This window comes from Rattus rattus, chromosome 11, assembly GCF_011064425.1.
Source record: "Rattus rattus isolate New Zealand chromosome 11, Rrattus_CSIRO_v1, whole genome shotgun sequence".
Classification (NCBI taxonomy): Eukaryota; Metazoa; Chordata; class Mammalia; order Rodentia; family Muridae; genus Rattus; species Rattus rattus.
The window spans coordinates 67963245-67989456 of NC_046164.1; the positions used below are offsets into that span (position 1 = coordinate 67963245).

Genomic DNA, 26212 nt, shown 5'->3' on the forward strand with positions numbered 1-26212 from the left:
CTCTCAGAGCCTTGTGTTTTGTCATCTGAATGGAGGAGAATTGTGCCATTCATGTGGGATAATGGGCACTGCTAGTTTGCAGCAAGCACTTGGAACATTGCCTGCCCGCAGTCGGCAGAACATGTAAGTATCCCCTCATAGGTCAAAGGACGAGAGGGTGGCGGAGTGGCTGTGTGACCCTGGACCCCTTGGTCTCAGCCTCTTGCTTATAGGATACAGGTTATGCTGCCCTGGCTTCGCAGCATTTCCACTGAGCAGACTGTGCTGTTCACATTGTACAGGTACACAAACGTCAGCCAGCTCAGGGCCGTACTGTACCTCAGCCTGCTCTGAGCCCTGCAAGGACCAATTGCCCTTCTACCCCTTTGGTTGGTTCACTGTGTGTTTTGGCCTACTTGGGTCCCCATCCATGGCTCAGGGTGGCAGGAACTCTGCCAATACTCCTGGCCAGGAAATGGCACCGTAGGCTACTGTAGTCTCCAGACCACACAGCACAGGGTTGGACTCTGAATATCCAGTCAGACTAGACTCAGAGTCACCTTCTGTGCTCCGTGGTTTTGTCAACTTGACACAAACCTACACACACCTGCAAATAAGGAATCTCAGCTGAGGAGTTCCCTCCGTCAGACCAGCCTGTGGCCATGTCTGTGAGGAACCGTCTGGATTGTGGGTGTGGGAGGGTTCAGCCCACTGTGGGCAGTGCCATCGCTGGGCAGACCCTGAGCTGTCTGAGAAAGCAAGCTGCGTAAGAGCCAGAGAGCAACGCAGTAATCAGCATCCCATTCCATGGTCTCAACTTCAGTTCTCGCATCCAGGCTGCAACCCCAAGTTCCTGCCTTGATTTCCCCGATGCTCTGTGATTTGTGAACTAAAGAATCCCCTTTCTTCCCCAAGTTGCTTTGGCCCATAGCATTTATCACAGCAACGGGAACTAAACTAGGACACCTTCAAAGCTGGTGGTAGTTCTGAGCCGAGCCAGGAACAGACTCTGAGTTGTGACACTGAATAGACAGTACAGAGAGGCTGACAATTGGGGACAGCTATGTCTGCTGTATAACCTCCCCAAGATCTATGCCCCAGGCCAAGGGGAAGCATCTCAGGCTCAGAGAATCTCCTTACAGATAGAAGCATCCAAACAGGAACACTAACATCCACCTCCCCCGCCCCCATCCCTCACCCCTCATCCCTCATCCCCATTTTTCTTCCAGCTCTTACATGGCCTTCTGACAGCAGATGGTAATTGACCAACATATGAGCACAATTTGTTCGTGATCTTCTGCTTCCCTGGGCAGATTCTGTGTCAGGCAATGAGGAGACAGACATCGAGGGAGAGGCTCTGGTCTCACAGGGAGGTATCAACAAACACCCTCCACAACATGATAAGAATCTCCTGGGAATGCTCTACTGTGCAAGGGGATGAGGGGAATTGTGGTCATTGGGATTATGCCAGTTGCTGTGGATAGGCACTTGGAACCTTGAAGGTTGGACAGGAGGCCGTCAGTGGACCAAACATGCTAGCAGAAGGGGCTATGGGTACAGAGCTCATGAATTATGGGTGACAAGAATGTCTGGGGACACAGCATGGTGGTGTCTGTTCCCCTGCACGAGGTCCTAAGTGCTTCAGAGACAAAGGATCCCTAGCACTCATCATAGCCCCCAGAATATAGGTGCCACCTAGAGAAGGAGCCAGTATGAGGGAATCCATTGGTCACCAAGACAACACAAGGAAACAGGTGACCTGGGCTGGGTTCACCAAGGGTCCCTAGAAGCAGGGATGGGGTTGTCTGTGGCAACTTACCTCTGATGCTCCTGGGGTCAGGAAGGTGGCACTGTACTCAGCCAGTGCCACATCCTCAAGCATGTTCTGTGCCAGCTCGGAGAGCAGGTGGTTCTTGGGCTCGTGTCTTGGCAGCTCCTGCAGTAGGTGCTCAATCAGGCGGTTCCTCTCTTGGCACTTGCGGACCAGGGAAGCCATCTTGGCCTGGAAAGTGGAGCTCATGGTGTAGGCTGAGCTGGGGGCAATGCAGTGCCCCATTTCCAGCATGATTCACTCACCCCACAACCAGGACCTCAGGGCTACATGCTACCCTCCTAATGGGTTCCAGGCTCACGTAGTAGGTAGGCGAGAATACAGACCCAGACTCTGTGGTGGCTCAGAGCTGCAACTAAGCTCCTCTCCACACCTCAGCCTAGCAATCCTTGTGACACCCTGTGAGGGGAACCAGGAACCACCCTGCAGAGCCCTTCCTGCCTTTTCATTTGGCTTCACCTTGCTAAAGCAAAAAGCTCTGGAGTCCTCCTTTAGATGAGAAGGATTTGTCAAACATGAACTTAGTGGGAGGGCATTCTCATGGTCCTGACTTTATGGGGTTCCTTGTAACGTTCTGTCTATGGTGTCTCAGATGACATCCTAGAGTCTCGGAGGGAATTCCTAAAGTTTCCATTTTACCATTACCTATGTTTCTCAACCTGTGGGTCACCACCCTTTCACAGGGGTCACTTAAGATCATCAGAAAACACAGATGCTTGCATTGCAATTTACAACAATAGCAAAATTACAGTTAGGAAGTAGCAACAGAAGTAAGTTTGTGGTTAGGGGTCACCACAACGTGAGGAGCTGTATTAAAGGGTGGTAGCATTAGGAAGGCTGAGAACCACTAACTAACACAAGGTGAGACTCAGACAGATGAGGAACTGGGAGATGAAGTGGTTCATATTTCTGGTAGAAAAAGCTGAGGAAACTGAGCCCCCAGGAGAAGGCAGAAAACAAGGGTTCTGGATGTCATGGTGTTCAGCTGATGCTTAATCCTGGTTCCTTGGCCAGCCACACAAGAACCAGGACAATGGGTGGACCTCTGCATCTTCCCAAGTGCAGGCCCAGATTAAGTGTGTCACCTGCTATAAAAGGATGGGGGTGCTTCCTAAGGGAGCGTGCACTGGAGTGAATGCAGTATGGGAAAGTGGGAGAGGCAGAAAGAGATGGAGAGAGAAGAGAAAGAGGAAAAGGAGAAAGAGAGAGGAAAGGATGAGGAGAGGAGAGGACCGTGAGCACCAAAGGGCCACCTCCCAGCCCAGCTCCAAGGACAAAGTGGGACACACACCATACAGGATGATCTCACACACATGAGAAGCCAGGTGAAAAAGTTATGTGAGACATTGTTCATGCGGGGACCTGGGTGACATCTGTGCCTGGCAGATTTCGTATTCTCGTGAAATACGAAATGGTGACTTGGCAGCATGTTACCTTCAGAGGACTCGAAGCCAGGCGCACTTCGCACTGCTGTTCCCAAAGCTCCTCAAGCTGAAAGGAGAAAGACACCTGTGACTGACCAGTGTGGGAGAGGTCAGGGGAGGGTGCCAGTGCTGGCCTGCAGTCACCTTTCCCTGTGTGACTATGGAGTACTGAGGATCGGGAGCCATAGAGACACAAGCTACCATGAGACCTGGGACATGATCTTGGCTCAGCTGCCTCCTGTGACCTGTAAGTCCCTGCTTAGTGTCTTCTGTGCAGTGGGGTGCAGTGACGGGTACACCCCAAACTGAGGGTTACAATGAGGTCTCACTGATACAGGGCTCCTAGACCCAGGCATGGTGGTCAGCAGTACTCAGTAAATGCTAGCTACTGTTAGCACTTGGGGGAGATTAGCAGTGTGGATTCTGTTCATGGCGGGAGGCTGGTCACACTCCAGCCCTCAGCTCTGGGCTGGCCTCTGGTACCCAACACTCAACATGCAGCTGGAGTACCCTCCTGACCTGGCTTCAGTCCCTGCTGAGAAGCACCAAGTGTGGGACCCAGCACAACAAAGAGAGGAGCTAGGGAACCGGCACCAGGCATCCGTGAGGTCAGACTTTCCACTTTAGCACAGCATCCACCTCGCTACCGTTCAGCCAGATTCTGTCTGAATTCTTGACCCATAAAATGCATAAAATGGGGATTTTTATGGCTATTCCCTCACACTCTCTTATCTGTTACAATAGAAATCAACCCTTCGTCCTTGGCCCTGGCCAGTTCTTACCTATCATTCTTTTTCCTCACTATTACACACTCAAACAAATAGGACATGTGTGCATAAAAGCTGCTACATGGAAAGTGTCATATCCTGTTTTGTAATTGAATAGAAAATCCTGGTGATGTTTCCAAGCAAACCAACTGGCCTCATTCCTTTGAAATCTCACGCACGCTGTCCTCATGCAGCTGTGGTGTGATTTACTTAAGCAGGTCTCTGTTGATGGGCATATGTAATACCGGTCTGTTTCTTTGCTTTACAAACATTTCTGTGCATCTACTTGGTGTGACTTTCCAGGACGGTCAAAAGGGAGATTGCAGTGTCAAGCAGATGAACTTGTATTCAAATGGAGCTCAATGTATGCAGGCTGGGAAGCAACCTCTCCCTGACCCCAGTTGGGAAAGACCTTAACCCTATGAATTGAGTACAGGACACTTGCAGTTAGAGAGTGATTCCATTCAATACATGATTTTAACCAATCACTGTAGGGGACATCTGTATCACAGCCCCTCTTCCCAGACTTGGGATCACTGTGGGTGATAAGAGAAAGAGTGTGAGAGCCAGAGGTGGTGGATTTCAAGGAGCCAGTGCTTTAGGGACACAACTGGCCAGCTGCGCATATGATTTCAGTGCTTGTGACAGCACGCCGGAGATCTGTGCGAGCTCAGTTCAAACTGAATCTGAGCATGGAGAGGGGAAGAGGGCATGGAGTCCCACAGCTAGCCAAGCAGCTGTTGACAACTGATAGCTGCTGGCAGAGGGAGAGTCAGTTTCCTTTAAGAGTGTAGGCCCTGGTAAGTGGACTGTAGTGGGAGGCCACACATCTGAGAGTATATGGGCAGCACAAATTGTACTTGATGGATTTAAGTTAGGGAAGGGGGAAGGGGGAGGGGGAAGGGAGAAGAGTTGGATATGTAGGGAAGGGGATCTGTGAGAGTTGGCAGAAGGGAGAATATGATCAAAACATGCTGTATAAGATTATCACAGACAAATGATTGCTTACATTTTGGTTTTTTTTTTTTTTTAAAAAAAAAGTAACCTGGGGATCAGGACAAAGTATTTTTAAGCTGCACATCTAACCATTCCTTAGTTATAACATGTTGAAGGCACTTTGAGGTACTTGTATAAAAGATTATGAACACATATTATGTTTGATTAAAATCAGTTTTCATGTGTGTCATTGCCAAGGGCTGACACAGAATGAGAAACAAGGTGGGGTTCCCCTGTGCATTTCCTCAGGTCTTCGCCATTGGGAACATTTTACAAAGATGCAGGGTCAGGAGGGACGGAAGTCAGCACAACTGCGGCTGGAATTTCTGCCATTTTGTTTGAGTGCCTATGAAGGTCTGTGTGAGTTTAGACCTGTGTTGGTCCCAATGTCCTCTACAGACAGGTCCTGAGCCAGTCCACCTTGAGTCTCTCCCTGGTTTTATATCCTGTCCATACATGTCCCCTGCAGCGGAAGGGCTGAGGGTTCCTCTTGAAAGTATTTGAAGGTACCTGTGCTGGCCAGTCTTATGTCAACTCAACACAAGCTAGAATCATCGGAAAGGAGAAACCTCAACTGAGAAAAGGCCTCCGTAAGATCCAACTGTAAAACATTTTCTTGATTAGTGATTGGTGGGGGCCATCCATGGGCTGGTGGTCCTGGGTTCTATAAGAAAGCAGGCTGAGCAACCCATGGGAAGCAAACCATGTAAGCAGCATCCTCCATGACTTCTGCATAAGCTCCTGCCTCCAGGTTCCTGCCTTGTTTGCGTTCCTGTCTTGACTTCCTCCAATAAAGAACAGCGATGTGGAAGTGTAAGCTGAATAAACCCTTTCCTCTCCAACTTGCTTTTTGGTCATGGTGTTTCATCACAGCAATAGAAACCCTGAGACAGTGCCTGATGCTTTAAAAACCCAATATACATATTGTTTTGATGGAGGGCAGCTGACTGCAAAGGCTCCAGACCCCTCGCCTTTCTTCCTCACATGGCTCTAGTCTCTAAATCTCTGACCAACACTATCAAGCTGTTGGCTCTAGCTCCTTGAGGTCTAGAAACATTTGGAGGGTGAGGAAAGGTTGGCCCAGCCTACCTTGCTTTTGAGCTTATCCTGGAGTCCCGTTGCCTCATCCCGAGCTGCCTGCAACTCCCGCAGTGCCCAGCCCTGGTCCCTGAGCTGGCACTGTAGGGTCCGCACCTGGTGATGGAGCCGCTGAATGCATAGTTTGGTGTCTTCCTCAGAGGCAGCAACCTTGGAGTTTGGGGGCTGAGAAAAAAAAGTGTAGGTGAAGTCCTCAGGTGGTAAAGTACCATAGCCAACACCCAATACCTGTTCTATTGTCTGTCTGTCTGTCTGTCTGTCCATCCATCTATCCTGTTTGTTTGTTTTTTCTCACAGTAGAAAGAAGAAAGGAAGGAGACCGAGAGATGGAGGGAGGGATAGAGAGAAGGGAGAGACAGACAGACAGACAGACAGACAGATAATTCTATGCTCCCCTGTTATTGCTTCCATCCATTTCCCACACGGGATGTCCTTGGTGCCTTTGTGTGCACATATGGATGTGTGAGTCACAGTCAACATCTTGAGAGGACAGGGAAAGGTAGATGGAACCACAGAACAACATCCCAAAATATTGTTATCAAAAATATGCAAAATATGATCTATCAACCAGGGTCCTGATTGATCACTGCCAGGAACTATTGCATTGAAACAGAAAAATGAATGAACTTTCATACACAACTCAAATTGTCAGATGCTCACAACATCAAGGCTTCAAGACTTTACACAAGGCAGACGATTCCAAATCTCTCATGAGCAATGGCTTAAACCAGTACCAAATCACCACTTATTCTCTGACAGAACACCATGGTAGCAGGATTCATACAATACCAGGGAGTCAGGGAAGAAGGAGTTTGACCAGCCTTGAGGGAAGTAGGGTCAATAATAGTAATAGTACTGCCCCTAATGGTCCTGTTTGCTGAGTCCTCATTGTTTCACTAACCCACATATATGCACATATGCACACAAGCATATGTTTTTCTTTATACATTTTTAAAGATTAAAAGTGTCAATTTATACTTATGTCAGTGTGTGTGCTGCATGAGTGCAGTGCTCACAGAGGCCTGAAGATGGCGATAGATCTCTGGAGCTGGAGTTCCAAGTGGCTGTGGACCACCTAACACGGATGTTAGGAAAATGGAACCTGAGTCCTCTGGGAGAGCAGCAAGGGCTCTTAACCCCTAAGCCATCTCTCCATTCCCTCTACAAAATCTGATAAAAGTCATATATCTTTTTCTTTCTCCTGCCATGTGCGTTTTCTCACTCTCGGTAATGGAGTGATATCTGTAGTTGTGCTGAACTTGACCATGCTAATTCTGTCAGGGGATAGACCTTGTCCATGATGGACACACCTGTGGGCTCTCCAGATCACAGTGGGAGAATTTCTAAACCCACTCAGCAAGATGTGATCAACCCTATCCTAATGCTGGGGTACTATGGGAAGGAGTGGCGTGGCTAACAGGCATCGTCTCCTCCATGAATGGGGAGCTCCCGGGAACACCCTTATCCCTTGCTTTATTTAAAGCAACCCATTCCTTCCATGCCTCCTACCATCCCACACTCTAGTGGGAGAAGGTAGAGAGGGTCCCAAGGTATTTTGAATGCAGGAGAGAAGAGGGGAACAGGAGAGGGCAGGATCCATGGGACTGTGACTGATCGGACATCTCCCTGTGAATGAGGACCACAATAACAGAATGTGGTATTTTTTTCTTAATTAATAGAAATTCACACTGCGTGGGCCTGAGACTCACAGGCTGAGGCCTGTCAGAAACAGATGGGTGCTCCGGATGGTTTCATAAAATTCAGCTCCAGACTCCAAAACAACGTGGCCTTTGGAGAAGTTTGGTGGCTCGCTGCGGTGTCCTGCCTCTGATGGCTTGGACAAGGGCTCTGCCCTGTGGACCCTAAGAGAGCGCCCACAGCATGATCTGGTAGTAGGTGGGTCTGTCTGCCTGTGCCTGAGTCTATGCTAAACAGCTGACTGTATGCTGTACTGAGGCTTAGGGACACCCCATAGGAGCTCCGGTGGACTGGGAGAGTGACAGACATAGGTCGTTCAACCCAATTGGCATAAAAGGGGGTGTCTAAAAGCTATGGAAGCCCTTAGGAGGCTCTGAGAAGAGGCTCTGGTGCCATCCATGCTGTGGTAGCGGACATCATGGTCCATGCTATGACAGAACCAATCTGTAGCCTTTATCTACTCTGGTGATATAAATCCCCATCACAGGTACAGCAATGACTGCAGAGCTATGGAGAGCTGTGCCCATCAGCTCCTACACCCCTCTGCCCTGAGCCCACTCTGCAGGGCTGCCCTGAACATGAGACTCTAAGGGCAGTAGCGGTTCCCGGGTGAATGGGTGAACGCTGAAATGCACAGAGAGGCCAATGAAGGATGAAGAGAACTCAGCCTCGGGCTGCTGTAGTTCAGGGTGCAGCCAGTGGGGGTGTAGACAGCAGCTCCTGCAGCCTTGGAGACTCTCAGCTGCGTCCTTCTTGTTAAGGACTGGGGATTCAGATTCAGCATGATGACAGGGAGCTATGAGAGGGCCGTAGGCCTGAGAGTGACTCTGACAGAAAGAGGATCTTTACCCTCTGCCCCTGATCATCCCTATGGACTTCATCTCTTTGTTAATCCCACATTTCCCAACTGTATGTCACCTCCTGGCTGTGATCCCCAAATGCCCTCTGTGGTCTTCAATCTCTCTCTCTCTCTCTCTCTCTCTCTCCCTCTCTCTCTCTCTCTCTCTCTCTCTCTCTCTGTCTCTCTCTCCTTCCCTCCCTCCCTCCCTCCCTTCCTCCCTCCCCCTCTCCCCCTCTTTCCCTCTTCCTCTCCCTCCCTCTGCCTTCCCCCACCTCACACACACACCCCCTCAGAGGAGGGCCACCTAGCTCTGACCTTTTCTCAACAGTATGACAGTGTTTCTACCTTCCATCTTTACCACAGCCCAGCTGCTGTGGCAGCCACACCAGCTTAGTTTTTATTTTTAAAACAAGTCTGGCTCTTCACTGACTCAGAGCCCAAACGGCTGTCTAGAGCCGCCTTACAATGTCCTGAAACTCTCTACTCTCTATTCGCTTCCTAGGATTCCCAGTTCTTGCCAGGTTAGGTCAGAATAGCTGTTAGTGAGAAACTGTGAAATCCAGGGAGGTGGTGGGAGAGTTGGGTGGTACGGACAATGAAGGCACAAGGCCAGTGTGGGGATCCCTAGGCTTCTCTCTGAAGCACTTTGTAGACCATGGCTCAGGAAATTAGTTTCACTGCTGAGAGCAGGGCTGGATGAGGAGGATGAGAGGTGGAGTTCAGCTGGATGTGGGGAACAGAGGAGAGAGATGCAGAGAAGAAACCCAACTGCTGCCCTAGAAATGCCCTCCTGGGTCCGCCACTGGGAGGTGAACCACGAGGATTTCAGGGTCACACAGCACTGAGCGTGTGGCAGTGTTTGGGCTGAACACTCTGGGAACTCAGCCTACAGGACAGAAGGATGGATGTTCTAGGAGCAAGTGCCACCCTGTGAGAGGCACAGCACACCCTAGGACCGAAGGAGAGCTGCGTGGGAACCAGGACAACCAGCAATCACCACATGAGGGGCCAGCACCACCTGGAAGAAGAGACAACCAAGGACCTGTACCATGCATCGTACACAGGTCCAACCCCTAGAAGCTCTCTGAATGACTGATATATGAAGAAACTGAAATGTGACAATCTTCCAAGAAATCAGATGAACAGAAGCAGGCGAAGGGACAATCCAGGGACACTGGAGTGCAGATGAGACCCCACAAAATGCCAGTGCCTTACATATTTCCACATTTGAAAGATAAATTGAATGGATGAAAAGGTGGACTATTTCAGCATACGGTCAGCATCACTTCTTCGCGTCTTCGTAAATAATAAAATGGATATTCTAGATCCACAGAGTACAATGGTTGGAATCAGGAGCTCACTGGGGGAGTTTAGCAAGAGGTGGGTCACAGCAGAACACAGAGTTAGCAAATTAAAAGAAAAATCAATAGAAAACCTCCAAACAGAAGCACAGACCTGCAAGCCTAAGATATTTTTTCCCAAAAAGATAAAAGATTCAGCCAAAAAAAAAAAAGTCTGAAATTCCAGAAGGTGGAAGAAAACTAAGAATAAGTTCTTCACAAAAGAACGACCACTGGACTGGAGAGATGGTGGCGAGGTTAAGATGCTTGCTGCAGGGATGAGGACCAGAGCTCCATCCCAGCACCCACGGTAAGAGCTAAGTGTGGTAGCACACGTTTGTAATCCCAACACCGAAGGGGCTGAGACAGGAAGTCCCATGTGACTCAATGGCTAATCACGCTAGCCTAATTGGCAAGCCCCAGATCCCATGGAAACGCTGTCTGGAAAAAATACAGGTGTAGCTCCAAGAAAGACACCGGAGGCTGACCTCTGATCTCCAAACACCTGTACACACACACACACACACACACACACACACACACACGCAACTGTACGCATGCACGAGCACACACTCATTGTAGACATACATATGTCTCTGAACACGCAAAAGAATTTTAAAGGAAATGATAAGCAAGTATTTTTCATCTGAAGAAATTATGAAAGACATAAAATATACAAGTTCAAAGAGCTTGGGAAATGTATATAAAAAATCCAAACCATGGCTAGATCCATCAAGCCACCAAAAATCGAAGATTAAAAGGAAATCTTCAAAGCAGTCAGGCATAGTGACAAGACGTTCATTCTGGGAGTGGGGGATGACGATGACAACTGTTGTCTGAGCAGAGACCGTGGGAAGCAGAAGAAAGCGGACAGCAGCCTTCTGAGTACCGAGTGAGGGGGACGCTGTGGACCCACAGCGCTGGATCTAAGAGAAGGAATCCTCGAGGCTCGTGAGAACGGTGTTTCGTTTTGTAAAGACAAACACAAGAAAGTCGGTCGCCACCTAATCCTTACTATGAGAAATATCAGCAGCAAAACGTTCCTCCAGACTCTTGTGGAAGAACAGACACAACAAAAAACATGCAGATGTGTGCAAGAACGGCTAATGGCTGCTCAAATCAGTAATAACAATGACTCATCAGGCTTATTATACACCAGAGCATATAACAGGAGAGTAGGGAATAGGCAGAGTTAAATATGGAAAGGTTTTTGTTTTTGGTTTTGGGGGTTGTTTTTGTTTTTGTTTTTGCATGATTTGGGGACATGATTCAAAGGCATTAGCCTAAGGCAAATTTAAATGACAGACGCTTCCTAGAATTTCTCAAGTGGTCACTAAAACAATAATAGTAAATTATACAGGAATGTAAGCTACTGTTGGAGAGAGAATTATGTATGTATGTATACATACAAAATACACACATTCACACAAACAAGATGCGGTGCGGATGGTAAAGGAAACTGGTAAAAAGCCAAAGGCTGTTCTTTCAAACAGTGGCTAGAATGGCTGAGGAGAGAGAGGGAAGCAGGAGGCAGCAATGGAGAGTGAGGGGGAGGGAGCAGATGGGAGGAGGGAGAGAGGCAGGATGCCTGAGTGATACAGAGTTTTAGCACCAATGGTCCCCAGACATTAACAGTGTGAGCATCTCATCCTGGGAATTATAAACATTGAGATTTAATTTAGGGGGCGGGGGGAGAGCAGAGAGTGACTCCGAGAGAGGTTCCATGTCTGCACCAGAGTCCCACATCTCTATAGAACAAACCCAGTCTCCACTCTGCTGCTACCTTCCATGGCCCACTGCTCCGTCCTGAAGAGTGCTGTTTGAACTAGTCACATGGGAAAAATTCAAAGTATGATCTCAAACTGCCAGCCTGGCCAGACCCAGGCCCACCTATTCTCTGGATCCACTGGGAGATTCAGGCCTATCTTGCAGGTCAAAGGGGAGCCTCACCTCAGGTGCAGCCCACCCTAACTGGGTGACGTCAGGTTAACCCCTTCACTGTCTGGTTTTCTCATCTAGCAAATGGGACTAGTGATCTAATTCCCTCTTATGGCTGCCACAGGGAAACCAGTCTTCAGAGGCACCTCACTACAGAGCTAGCTAAACAGGAAGGAAGGCAGGTCAAAATACCTGGGGGCTGTGGCTCCGGGACCTTTGAGGTTGTCCTTCTTGTACAGAACACCATGGAATCTTCTGTTCTTTTTGCAGCCAAGCTCCGTCTCCCCCTGCCCCGTTGGTGTGTGCTTCCTGAGGCCCTGTGGTGACTGCACAGACTGATGAGGTCGTACTAGCGTCAGCCCTGCATCTGGAACCTTCCAAATCTAAGGAAGGTCCTCCTGTCACATCTGACTTCTCAGCCCAGGATGGCCCACCGGCTCTTGTGCTCAGTTGTCTTGAGAACATTGTCACCTGGACCTCTTTGTCTTCAGTGTGTCCCTCGTCCTCCGCCATGTTGGAGTTTCCCTGGGAGTACCACTTTTCTTTCTCCGGATCCCTGCTCATCTTCAGAACCTCCCTCTCCAGGCCTTGGACCCTGCCTACAAGGTGCTCGTTTTCCCCCTGCAGAGCCCACACCATGTCTTCTATCCCCAGCACTGTGTCTTTTATCAGTCCTTTATAACTGACCCCAAGCTCTGAGATCAGAGCCCTGAGCTCTGTGTTTTCCTGGGTGACATGCTTCACCCTGCTCCCGGCTTTCCTGACACTCTCAGACACGGCCTTATGCAGCTGGCCCAGGTCCCCCTTCAGTTTCTCGTTCTCCTCTTCCAGCTGGGAAATCTTACAGTAACTCTTCCTATTGCATTCCTCCAGGTCGGACACAGCCTGCATGCACTGGTCCAGCTCGTGCCTGAGGCGGACCAGCTCTCCCTGCAGCACGTGGTTTGCCTGCTCCAGCCTCAGTGCCTTGGCCACTTCTCCTGTGTGCTCCTTTTCACAAGGGCATCCTTCATGGCAACATCCTTCTTGGTCTCCCTCAAGCCTGGCATTTTCAAGTAAAACCTGACTTCTCTCTTTCTTCTTGTTAGCCAAGAGCTGATGGAACCTGCTTCCCGCCCTATTTAGGGTACACCATGTTGGGGGGAGCTGGCTCCCACCCAGCTCTGCAGGGCCCCAGTTGGCTTTATCCCCATCGAGTGCTGCTCCTGGAAGATCGTCTCCATTGCAGAGGACCACATCCTCTTCCAGCCCCACTCCCTCACTGTTCCTGTTGGATTTCGCATTCAGATCCTGGCTGGCCAATGACTGCTGAAGGCACGCCCCCTCCTCGATGACCCGCCACCTTTGAGTGGCACTCTGGCTCTCTCTCACCAATGCTGATGTCCGCTGGGCATCTCCACACATAAGCTTCGGGTTGTTCAGCCGCTGGAAGCATGCCTCTGCCTCCTTCTCCAGCGTGTCTGTCTGGAGGGCACACCTGTCCTGTCCTGTGATCAGAGCCTGTGAGGAGCAAGGACCTTCACTGTTGGTACCTGCTGAGGTCAATCTGGGGAACTGTAACACATCCTGATCATCTATCAGTACACGCTGTTCCTCACCCACACGGGTCTTGAACTCAGGCTGCTCAGGGCCCACAGAAGCAGGGTCTGATGTCACTCGGATCTGCATCTCCTCTTGTTCTTCATCCCCAGACCTCTCCTTAGGGAGCAGCTCAGTGTCTCCAAAGCACAGCTGGTGGCCCAGCTTGCCCTGTGTGTGCCTCCAGGCTTCTTTGCCCTTTCCCACTGGGAGCTGACTACCATTTGTCCATGACTCTTGGGTTTCATGAGCCCTGAAGCTGATGGCCTCTTCCTCCTTCTCTGGAGACAGATTCACCAAGCATTCCCAGCCACATCCCTCCACACTCCCGCTCTTGCTCAGGGAATCAGGACCCTCCTGTGATCTAGAGGCTGTCCCACGCAGAGGCAGTGTTAGACATTCTGAATGAAGCCAAGGAAAGGAGGCCACGGCCTGTGTATCTGCAGCCCGGCCCCCTTCCTGCATGCCCTCTAGGCTGTGGACCTCAGTGTCCAAGGACAGCTTCTCACTGCCTTGCAGAAGCAGCAGGCATCTGTCATCAAGCTCTGACTTTATCCCACCCAAGGTTCCCATCACCCCCCACTTCTCTGCACTTATGACTGGAGGCCCACGTCCCCCCTGCTGTGTGTCTCTTGGCTCCTCGGGCCCTTTTGTGAGAAATGGGTCATTGGAAATGTGTGAGGACTCCTGGCTGAGGGAGGTGTCATGGCTCCTTGCCAGATTACAATGGCAGCCAGGGTGTGCCAAAGCTCCATGGGCAGGCGAGGACATGCTGTCCAGCTCTTCTAGGGTCTGAAGTTCTTGTAGGGGACACTCGTGGAGCAGAGATGGCAGTAAGAGCTCTGGATCTCCAGCAGGTCCCCAGAGCTGGAACATGGAGGCAGGTAACAGCAGTAGGGCTTCTTGGGCTCCAACAGTTTGGAGATTCTCTGAAAGTCCTGCCAAGCTCAAGGAGCAGAGTGGCTCATCCATGCCTGACCCTGGGGGACAGCCACACAGCAGCCGAGGAGCCTGTGGATCTGGGTGGGGCTGGACTAGTGCAGCCTGCAGATGGAGAGAGGAGAGGAAGTATGAAACAGGCCTGGCCTGCTGGGTCCCACCCACATGATCAGGTGTCCCAGTACTCTCTGAAGCTGTTCACACAGCTGCACGTGTGTCCTTACGTGTACTCTTCCACCTCAGGGCCTCGCCCTGAGCTCTTCCCACTGCCAGGATTCTCCGTGTCCCAGATATCCTCAAGGAACACCCCTTTGTCTCAAACCAAATAGCATTGCCTCCTCACAAAGCCCCCAAGCCCTTGTGGCACTCCCTGGCCACCCTCACTTGTCTTCGGCATACTACACCATAACAGGTCATACACAGATGTCTGTAGGGTGGCCCACACTCCCTATGGCCCTTTCCTACCCAACATGATCTCCACAAGTGCCACAGGACATAAAAAGTTATAAGTAAGGTTTGGTTCTGCAGTGGTATGGCCACCCTGTGGCTTGTAGCTGCCATACAAGGTGGTATAGATCGAAAATACCAATCACAAGTGGAAGGTTCTAGTACTCAGTGTTATGTGAACTCTATTTCCCCTGGGGGTTACAGACTGGCCTTTGTTTTGCTCTAGGCTTGGAGTAGTGCCAAGCTCGTCTATGGGGTTTCCTACACCAGTCTGAATGTCTTTATAGTCATTTATACCTCATGTCTATCAAGTAAGAGAGAAGCCAAGTCACAGAAGCCCAGAGTGGAACAGGAGCCTGGGTGCCTGATCTGGGCTCTAGTTTTCTACCAGCTTCTGAGCTTCTCAGTCTCCCTGTGCTACAGGGAGCTGTGGGATGGTGGGCAGGCTCTTGGTAGGAAGAAGCTTAAACCCTGCCTCTAATCTGGGGGGGGAATCATGTGGCGTCAGGAGCCCCACACCTGCATTTGCAAACTGGGCATCTCTAAAGTAAAAGGTCTGGGCTGAGCCTTGAGGGCAGCAGTGACAGGCAGTTCTAACCTGGGATGAGATCAGAAGCAAGAGAATTAGCAGAGAGGCAGGCATGGTGCTGAAGCTGAGCGTGTGCTATTGGAGGGTGACAAAGGACATGCATGAAGGGAGGAAGAGAGAGAGCATGGTCGGCGAGTCTAGGGATGTGGGTTACACCTCTGCTTCTTAGTCACAGGCCTTGGAGTTTGTTTTTCATCAGCAGTGTGGGACCTGGGGTCAGGAGGCATCTGAGGGGGTCTCTGGAAACCAGGAAATGTGTTGACTCAGGAATGGAGGTCCAGGGGCCCCCTGAGGTTGTGAGGGATTCATTAATGAGGAGAGCACAGAGTTCCCAGTCTTTTGAAGCCCTGAGACTAAGTGACATCCCGGAAGTGTTTCTGAGCTGCCTATAAACAGGATGAGTGGTTGGCACACAGGAGCCCGCCCTCCTGCCATCTCACCCCTCTTTAGGGCCAGGCAGAAGAATGGCTACTGGAGGCAGGTCAGCTCTCTCTCCTGCTCTGGAATTCCTTCCTCTACACGAAGCCAAGCTGTGTTGGGGAATGTTTCAGGAAGTGAATAAATGAATACATGAGTGCATAAATATATGTATGAATGCATGCATGTATACGTGAATGAATGAGTGGATGGGTGAGTGAAGGAGTTAGTGTGTGAGTGTGTGAGTGAATGAGTGAGTATGTGAGTGAGAGAGTGAGTGAGTATGTGAGTGAGTGAGTGTGTGAGTGAGAGAGTATGTGAGTGTGTGACTGAGAGTGAGAGAGTGTGTGAGTGAGTGAGTGTGTGAAAGAGTGAGTGAGTGCGTGCATGAGTGAGTGTGTGAGTGAGTGAGAGAGTGAGTCAGTGAGTGAGTGAGTAAGTGTGAGTGAGTGTGAGTGAGTGAGTGTGAGTGAGTGAGAGTGTGAGTGAGTGAGAGAGTGAGTGAGTGTGAGTGAGTGAGTGTGTGAGTGAGTGAGTGTGTGAGTGAGTGAGTGTGTGTGAGTGAGTGTGTGTGAGAGTGAGTGAGTGTGAGTGAGTGAGCATGTGAGTGAGGTTCTGAACCACAGAGTCATTTCAGGACACCACTTCCAATTCAGCTTTGTTCTTTAGGACAAGGGTCAGAAGCCGGGATCAGTGGTTTGCCAGAGAATCAGGAAGAATTCAGATCCAGCTCCCAAGACCAGACGGTTGGAATGACTCAGAATACAGACGAAAGAGACTGGAACTATGCACCTCTGGGGCTGGGGATCTCTGGGGAGTTCCAGAGTCCCTCTGAGTAGGAAGGCAGTGCCTGCTCTGGGGGTGGTCACAGGAGGTTCATTAAGGCAACACGGGTGTCTTGGGGTATCCCAGCCAGGCACACTTATTTAAGGCTTCTTTGCATCCCATCCTACTTCTCAGCTAGGTCTCAACACATTGCATCCAATTCCCTCAAACTTTCAATCATTTCCAGAACATTCCTCTAAATCTGGAGCCTCCCAGGGGGCCACACCACAGTACACATAGTGGGGCCACCCAGACCCTACTGATCCTCATATCCGAAAACCCCTCTGGCTCACCTGTCTATGCTCAGACCCTGACAGGTCTCTCTGAAGCTTGCCTATGGTCCTTGTTGACACTGTCCTGTGGTGGTCTGGTCCATCTCCAACACAGCTAGGGGGCTCTTCTGAGAGCTGGCCTAGAACAGCAAGACCCTGAGATTAGTATCACTCATGGAAGTTCTATTACAATGGCCACCAAGAACCACGTCAGCTGGCAGATATCTCTCTTGACTCTCTTGAGTCCACAGTGACTCCTGGTGAGCTCCACTCCTCTGCCAGGTAAGGATCTGAGGCTGGAGATGTGAATGACTGTGAGCAGAGGACCTGGTTCTCAAGGTACTTCCTCAGACCACAGCTAGACCATGCCCATGAAACCCTTAGGACCCTCAGTGTCCTCAAGCAAGGTGATACCCATACCCTACCCCAACCCTGCACAGCTCTCAGGAACAGCTTTACCAAGTCACATCATGCTTTAGTCCATCATCGACTTTGCTCCCCAGACATGACTAAAGGGGAGCACCAGCTGCCTCTTCCTGCCCCCAGGAGCCCTGGGTATCATGAGACTGTGGACTGCTCTCACATTTTAAGGACTGAGGATGAGCAACCAGGATCTCCTATGGCAGGGAGGTAAGAAACCATGTCTGACAGTTAGAGACCAGGGACCTCAAAGCCCCAGCAATTCTCAGACTGAGTCATAAATCTCGTCCTCAACCGAAGGAGTCACCTAGGGTATATGGGGGCTAGGATGGCCCCTGTTTACCACAGACGTCTCTGTGAGGACAAGACTCCACTACTCACAGGTAGCTGGCCCACACCCTTTGAGAGTCAAGTGCATATGTTTAATTGTCCAATGCTTCTAAGCTAATGACCCCTGGATTCTGCTGTATGACCTTGAGGCTCTCTGAGCCTTGGCTTGTCTGTGACAGGAGTAAACCATCCTGCCCAACATTGTAATGACATGAAGACTAAGGGAAATGGCCTGTCAGAGGCATGTCAGGAGGCCCCTCTCTGCATCACAGCATCTACAAACCTGCCAGGCCCTGAAGTCCACATGCATCACCGTGGCAGCTGTGGCTGCTGCAGGGATCCAGCACCACTGCCTGGAGTGGAGGCAGAGAATCACTCTGTGCACAGCCCAAGGCACCCTTGAGAGAGACAAAGAAATTGAACAGCCATAAGTGCCCATTGGAAGTGTCTACTCTACCCATGCCTATGTCCCCCCCCCTTCATTTCAACGGTCAGATGTCTCCAAAGTAAGCAAGCTCAGGTCAGAAAGCAGTGGGCTCAAAGTTGGCTGTGGGGCCTAACCTGGGCCATTGGTTTACCAGGCCACACTGTTCCTGTTGACTCTTGAGATTCAGTAAGTCACATGGGATGGCAGTCTGTCCTTGGAGTAGTCTGTCCATACAGACAAGAAACTGTATGGTAGGGTAAAGTGCCAGTCTTGCTTCTATGTGGTCTCTCTGTCCCACTGGAAAGCTGGTATCTCTGAAGGTGACACTAGCTAGTGACCCAGGCAGTGCCCCCCCCGCCCCAACCTGCATGAAGTCAGCTGTGTGGACAGAGAGGAAAATACCCACCATGGTCCTGGAGGCCACCTATGGGCAGTTCCAGCTGTCATGACCCCTGTGGGCTCTTGGCCTGACATGGTACCCTGCCACCATGCTGGCCACATTCTCTGCCTCTAGATCTCTCTCTGCACAGGCTGTTCCTTCTGCAGTGTTGGGGAAGGGGTCTAACAGCCAGCTGACTACAGGCCTCTTTGTAGGTGACTCCTGGCCCTGTCCCCATTCCACTGAACATCTGGCCAGCAACTTAAATTAGAAAGCAGTCCAGCGTGCCTCTCCTTCTCACCCAACACAGCAAGATAAGAAGCCCATCTTCATCTCAGGCATATGCCTTGCTCTGTTCCAGCCAGTGAATGTAGGCCCCAGGTCATGGGCAGGACTGTGACTGAACCAGGAGATACCTGAGTGACCCTGAGCAAGGCCACACTCAGTAAGCTTCTGCCCCTCATCTGGAATCCTTTTCTCCACAGCTCAGTCTTGGGGCAAGCAATCCAGGCTGGACGGTAGTGAATACGAGCCTAGTGTCCTGCCAAAGCAGCGGCTAAGTCCCCTGTGAGGCTTTCTTTAGCCTTCCTTCATCTTTCTACCTATCAGGTCCCCATCACCCCCCCCATGTCCCCTCCTTCTGCCACTCTGTGCTCATGACCTCATTTCTATCTGTGCAACAGTTTGTGCTGCATCCTCTTACTCATAAATCAAAGCCCCCAGCCCCGGCTGCATCATAGACTCTTAGAGATCATAGAAGCAGGCTTGTGTGTTTGAACCGTTGGACCCTGCTAACGGCCCTGGTTTGGAAGGTTGTAGAACCCTCAGAAAGTGCAACCTCACTGGAGAAAGCAGGTCACGGGAAGCAGGCCTTGAGGTAGCACATACTTGGTGAGCTGGCTCCATTTCCTGCCCACTCTCTGCTTCCTGAGTGCAAACCCAATGTGGCCAGCTGCTCCATGGCCCTGCGACCATGCCTGTGCCACTGTGCTAGGACCGTACCCCCACGTCATGAGATAAAGTAAGCCCTCCTCCCCTTAAGTTGCTTTTGTCAGGTATTTGGTCACAACAATGAGAACAGGAAACATCTGTTCATGGGGTCCATAGCCACATAGACCCCATGGCTGTAGTAATAATATTAATTCCTAGAAGGATAACAGAAAATAGTCATATAGTGATTGGTAGTTCACCAATACAGTTGATGGGTCATGGGAGAGCTAAGTTAGCGAGACTTGCTATAAGTTATCCGGTTACTATAAGTGGGAAAATGATTTTTTTTTCTTATGGCATTTAATACTCAGTGACTGACAGCCCTCCCCAGAGGCTTAGGTTTCCAAAGGACCAAGCAAACCCTGTAGAGCAGTGGCCCCTTCAAGGGTTGCATGTACAGACTATTTCCTTCTGTTTTCTTTTTATGTTCGTGTGTGTGTGTGTGTGTGTGTGTGTGTGTGTGTGTGTGTGTGTGTCTGTGTGTGTGTGTGTGTGTGTATGTGTGTGTGTGTGTGTGTGTGTGTGTGTGTGTGTATGTGTGTGTGTGTGTGTGTGTGTGTGTGTGTGTGTCTGTGTGTGTGTGTGTATGTGTGTCTGTGTGTGTGTGTCTATGTGTGTGTATCTGTGTATGTGTCTGTGTGTGTGTCTATGTGTATGTGTCTGTGTGTGTGTGTCTGTGTGTGTCTGTGTGTATGTGTGTGTCTGTGTGTATGTGTCTGTGTTTATGTGTCTGTGTGTGTATGTGTGTGTCTGTGTGTGTGTGTGTGTGTGTGTGTGTATTGCTGGGAACCTCACACATGTTCACAAGTGCTTTATCACTTGTCTTTGGGATTTTTAAGAATTATTTATTTTGTTTTATGTATATATATTATTGTGCCTGAGTAAATGCTCCGTCATGTGTGTCCAGGTGACCTCAGAAGAGGACAATGAATTTCCAGAAGCTGGAGTTACAAGCAGTTGTGACCTACTCCAATGGGTGCTGAGAACCAAACCTTGGACCTCTATAAGAGCAGCAAGGGCTCTTGACCACTGAATGATCTCTTAAGCCCTCTCTATTTCACAACACCCCTATTTTCTGTATAGTGAACTGCAAACCTGAGCTGACGTCATCCTGCAGAGGCGCAAGCTAAGGTCATTTCCCAACAATGAAAATGTTCCCACAGCTGTTGCCCGGGCTCACTCTATACACACTGAGGACAGGGAGATGCAGTCAGCAGCCAGCAATGCCTATCACTTAAGCACCACAGCTAACAGATGACAGAGGACATGGCCACTTTGACAGCCTGACTTTTCATCTCTATACCTAAGCCTCTGTCAGCAGCCCTGCAGACCAAGTCACGGCCATCTATCTGTCTTCTGAGGTGGCTGTTTAGAAACCGAAAGTACTGTTGATTACACCTGTGTCTGTATCTCCCCCAAACTCTCGACGAGCTGGTGCATACTCAGGTCACCCCTGAGTCCCAGGGCCCAGCACTGTGCCTGGGACACTTCAGAAGCACAGTGAACACTCCCAGAGAAGCATGTGAATGCACATCACCAAGCAAATGTCGGTTTGCTACCCACCATCCTCCTCCACTCCTTCCACCAGCTTCTGCCTTCTCCCAGACCTTCTCCCTGTGGCCTCAGAGGACTTAGCTTTTAAGCAACCTAGTCTTAAAGGTCTCAGCTATCTGGGTTTGGGCAAACTGAGTTCCTTCCTCTAGACTCAGCCTAGGGACAGAGGCACCAGCATTTCTCTGGCTGCTTTACGATGTCTAAGAAAGCAGGCACTTTGTGGCTAAGAAGCAACCAACATGTCCCAACATGTCTTTTGACAGTGCCTGCCCTCCCTATAACTCACAGCACAGACTCCATCAGTTATAATAAGCAGAGGGCTATTTGGGGACATGGCCCCTTCAGACTTGGCTTCCCTCATTTGCTGGAGCATGTGACTTTCCCTCCCTGTCTCAGTTCCCTCTTCTGTAGTAAGAAATAACTAATAAGGACTAATAACTCTGTCACCTTGTCAGCTGGCTGCAGTGAAGACAGCATGGCCGGGTGAAGGGCAGCTTCATGAAGACTGCCTGTTGCACATAGGCCCAATCATACTCTCTCCAAACCTCTTGTTTGCCCATCTCTGTTCCTCGAAGAAGTATAGCCACATGAAGACACTCCCTACCACTGGAGCAAGCGGCTTCTGGTGGTCATTTCCTTACAGGGTGGCTCACTCACTGAGTTCCACAGTCCATGGGTGTCAACCCCATCTCACGATAAGAATGCCGAGACACAGAAGTTTAGCAACCAGCCTAAGGTCATCCTGGCCAGTCTGGATCACTGCTGTCCCCTAAGAGGGAACTCCCTACAGTTCCCCATAGAAGTACCCCTCCCTTCAGCATGGGACCCTCCCCCTACCAAGCACTGTCACATGTCCCACAGGTTCCTAATAGCAGCCCGTTCTCTTTTTCCTCTGCTCCACATAGTATGGGGACCACTGTTTTTAGGGAACCTACCAGAGACATCTGTCAGCTTTGACAGTTGAAGCCCTGTGTGAGATGCAGCTACTTGGAGCACAGGGCCTTCTGAAGAGAGAACATGCAACACTGAGATCATGGACGCTTGTGACCAATGATGGCTCTCCAGCTAAGAGAACAGATCCTACAGGATCCAGCCACTGAAAAGCCCAAAGCCCCCCAAAGCTACTAACTCTGGCCCCTGATCCAGAGGCATGACTCCCTTCCGGTCGTGATGCTACTTGGCGGCTGTGGCCAAATCACTTTTCCTCCCTGGGCGGTTTCTCCATCACCTTGGTGGGAGCAACCTTTGATGCAAGAGGGGTTGAAGGGGGGAACAGGAAATGGACAAAAAACAGCAAGACCCTGCCAGGCATCTAGGAACCTGTTCCTCTTCTCAGAGAAGTACTTTGAGGGATCAGTGAACCCCAGCACTCAGGGTAATGTAATGGCAAGATGGGAGAATAAAGCCTCAGGCCAATTGCCTAAAGGAAAGCGTATTTACAGCAATCACAGAAAAGATTCTAAGTGACAAGTTCGGTGTACGCATCATTTATTTTCAGAATCACAAGGAGATGGTGGTGAGTGTACACTCTGTTTTCCTCTTAAGATGAACAAGAAGCACACGGGAGGGACAGGTGGGAGACAAAGCAATGCAAACACTGACGCCATTGGTAAGCTCGCCCAGGCAAGGGACAAGCCATTATCTGGAGAACTTGAGCATTCTACAGTCCAATTAAAAGATGCATTTGAATGTTTAGATAAGCAACCCCCGTTGGCTTGTGTTGTCTGTCTGGTTTTGTTGTGTTTTTTGTTGGAGGGAGAACCCACTCAGGTTGGCCTCGAACTTGCTATGTAGCTTAAAGTCTTGATCCCCTTCCCTCCCAAAAGTTCCCTCTTCTCTAAAGGAACTGAGTTCACTCTGGCTTTATGGGCACAGGGCTAATGCCGCTGGGGCCACCCACCATGATGCCATGTCTAATAGGAACCAACTTCCAGGTCTGTCTCTCAACAGCTCTATGGCAACAGGTAAGATACAGGTAAGGCCCTGAGCCTTTGCTTCCTCTCTGTGGAGCAAGGGTGCTAAGAGCAGCTGTCCCTGTCTCCACAGCTTTGAAAGGAAGCTTTGAATACATCTGGCACGTGGCAGGAGGACATTAAATGAAGATGTTTACTCTTCTGTCAAGTAAAGAGGAAATAACTGCCCGGCCTTCTCTCCCCAGCTTAAGAAACATATCCGAGTTTAAAGGAGAATGAGGAGAACAGAGAAGGCCCAAACCCTAGCGCTCTTTCCTCTGCAGTCCCTGGACCTCATGTGCTGCCACTGGGAGTGAAAGCTGTAAAGCCCCGTGGATGCTGGACCTGCCCTGGGGTGTTCACAGCCCAGGAGGAGAGGAAGTTACTCACTGCATGAAATGACCAATAGGGGGTGGCAGTGAGTGCCCTGGGGGGAGGAGCCACAGGGAACCTATGCCCATGGTTGAGACTCACATGGCTTGCACACTATCGGGATCCAATAAGTGTCAAATAGATGGATGAACAGGGAGGAGATTGGGACCGTGAAGGGCACGAGAGGCAACTGGCTGCCTGGCAACTGGCTGGATGAGTGGACAGATGGGGAAGATACAGGTGAATGGAGGCACAAGGAAACACAGGTGACAGTAGACAGATGGCTGCCTCTGCCCAAATGTATGTTCTGCCCCCAAATTCCTGTGTTGAAACCTAATCACCAAGGCAATAGTGTTAGCGGGTGATTAAGTAGGAACAGAACCCCTCATGGGTGGCATCATCTCTCCCACTAAAGAGGCACATGCCCCTTCCACCCTGTGAGGACTCAAAAGCCACCAGGCACCATCTATAAACCAGGTCTCAGACACTGAGTCTAGGGTTGCCCTGACCTTGAACTGGATGTGAAAGGCTAGACTAGTGTTGGGGTTCGGGGTGCACTGATTCTTCCCCAGTATGATAAAATACCTGAGCGAAACAACCTTAAGGATGAAGGGTTTATTCTGCCTCTTCATGCAGAGACCACAGTGACGGCAAGGAAGGCATGGGGCTGGGAGCAGCTTGGGAAGGAACTTGGATTCTGCTTCCTCACAACTGGAAGAGCTTAAGAAGCTCCAGCAGGCAGAAGCCTTGAACTAAGAACCTCAAGTCACCTCAGCAATCCACCTTCTCCATCCAGGCCCCCTCCTAGCAGGCATGCCTATTTCAGCATTATGACTCTGAGGTCCTCACTACCAAGTTCACAACTGTTATTTTTTGAAAAGCTCGCTGTGTTTTAAGTCTTGGGTTTTGTGTTGGGCCACGTGCATACCTATTCCAGAGAGAATGAACGCATCCCAAAGGCTTCAGATTGAACACCTAAGGGTTCCACAGCCTCCCCAAGTAGAACCAGCAGCTCTGACCAAGGACTCAAACACATGAGCCTGGGGGAGGGGGATGCATTGCACATTCAAACCCTTAACAGGGGGTGAGGGGAAGAACGCCAAGGTTGCCGGTGGGGTACAGTTCAATTGGACATGGGGGTCTTCAAGTGCAAGGACAAGTGGATAGACATCAAACGGCTGGCCATATGGGTAGTGAGGCAAATGTGTTGACGGGCAATGGCGACCTCGTGTGTATGGATGGTGGGGCCAGAGACTGAGTATGTGAAGAATGAACGGGCCTCTGATTCAGCTAAGTAGTGACCCGATGCTGGGTAAACGACCTTAATCAAGTGGCTGGACAGAAGTCAGAGGAGGACAAACGATCATTCCTGTCCTGGGTTCCGGCCACTTACCGGGCTACTGTGCCCCAGCTGGGCCCGCAGGCGCCGGTTTTGGTGGGCGAGCTCCTCTACCTGGCTGTGCAGGCCTATCTCTGACAACGTCAGCCCATACACGCAGCAGCGCAGTTCCTCCAGCTGCTCTCGCAGCTGCCGCTCGGTGGCGCTGTGCTCTCGCAGCCTGCGCACCGCTTTCGCTCGCTCTCGCTCTGCGAGCTCCGCCCTGGCTCGCAGCGCGCTCAGCTCTACGACCTCCGTGTCACCCAGGGAACCGGCCAGAAACTGCGATCCAGAGCTCCTGGTACCGGGCGACGAGTCCGCAGCATGCAGCTGAGCCAGCAGGAGACCCGCAGCGCGACCCAGGCGCCGCACATCGCGCTCCAGCCGCTGCACCTGCACACGCAGAACGCGCTCCTGCTCCCGCACCAGGCCCAGCTGCTGCCGCTGTACCCGCCCGCAACGCTTCAGGGCCGCCGCCTGCCGTGCCAGCGCCTCGTCCTTGCGCTGCAGCCGCTCCTGCAGCCACCGTTGCCGTCTGATCGCACTCTCTGCCTCCCGCACCTAGGAGTTGCGGTGATGGGGACGTCAGGGAGCCCCAGGCACACGCCTTGATTTCTCTTCCTAACACATTTTGATATTCATTAAAATATTACGTTGGGACCAAAGATGGCTCAGAGGTGAATGTCACTTGCCACCAAACCTGAAGACCCAAGTTGGGTCCCCAGGACCCGCATGTGGTAGGAGAAAACCTATACAAGTTGGGCTCTAACCGCCACTGTGGCACATGTATGTGCACGCACAGAATCAATAAACCAAATTTTAAAGTTATGCTGATTACTGAGTTTACTGACACTGCAGCCAAGAGTCACCTTTACCTCACCCTAGTCATAGCCCCAAATCTCCATGAGTTCCGTAAGTTTGTGGAAGAGTGTGAGTGGGTTAGAGGAGAAGTACACTGCAGAGGGTCTCTGGAATTGCTCAGTCTCAACAGTGATTTCCAAACACCACAGAACTTTCCAGAGCTCTCAGTGATGTGAGCTGAGCAGGGGCCAGTAGGCCTCAGCAGCTGCTCACAAGTATGAATACCTCAGTCCCATCCCCCACTGGAATAGCACTGTCATTAGCCCCACCACACATTCAGAAGCTACCTATATAATGGGACCGCTAAAAATTCTCGCAGCCAGCTCTGGAGCACAACATGGGAGCCTTGTGTCCGAATCAAGAGGTTTCTGTTTTGTTTTGTTTTTCCCTCTGTCTCTTCGGTCATCTTGCTGAGCAGGGAACACCTCCCTATTCTGACACCCAGCCCTCTCCCTACCACACACAGTGAGCTGGGGTGCAACACCAACACAAAACACAGGAGTCCTTGATTTCACAATCTACCCAAGCAAACCCTGCCTCTGTTGTAAGCTTTCTCTTACCAGCGAGCTG

The 26212-nt window shown here is 50.6% G+C and overlaps 1 protein-coding gene across 1 annotated transcript in view; it reads right to left on the reverse strand.

Annotated features, from left to right (window-relative positions):
• Positions 1–1427: 1427 nt before the first annotated feature.
• Positions 1428–26212, reverse strand: part of C11H4orf50 (chromosome 11 C4orf50 homolog) — a 35960-nt gene continuing 11175 nt past the window's right edge. The window contains exons 4-10 of the mRNA XM_032915906.1: positions 24797–25342; positions 18013–18127; positions 16977–17119; positions 12099–14534; positions 6087–6260; positions 3245–3301; positions 1428–1981 (exon numbers count right to left, since the gene is read on the reverse strand). Of these exons, the coding sequence (XP_032771797.1) occupies positions 1763–1981; positions 3245–3301; positions 6087–6260; positions 12099–14534; positions 16977–17119; positions 18013–18127; positions 24797–25342 (3690 nt within the window). The 3' untranslated portion in view covers positions 1428–1762. The remainder of the gene's footprint in view (positions 1982–3244; positions 3302–6086; positions 6261–12098; positions 14535–16976; positions 17120–18012; positions 18128–24796; positions 25343–26212) is intronic.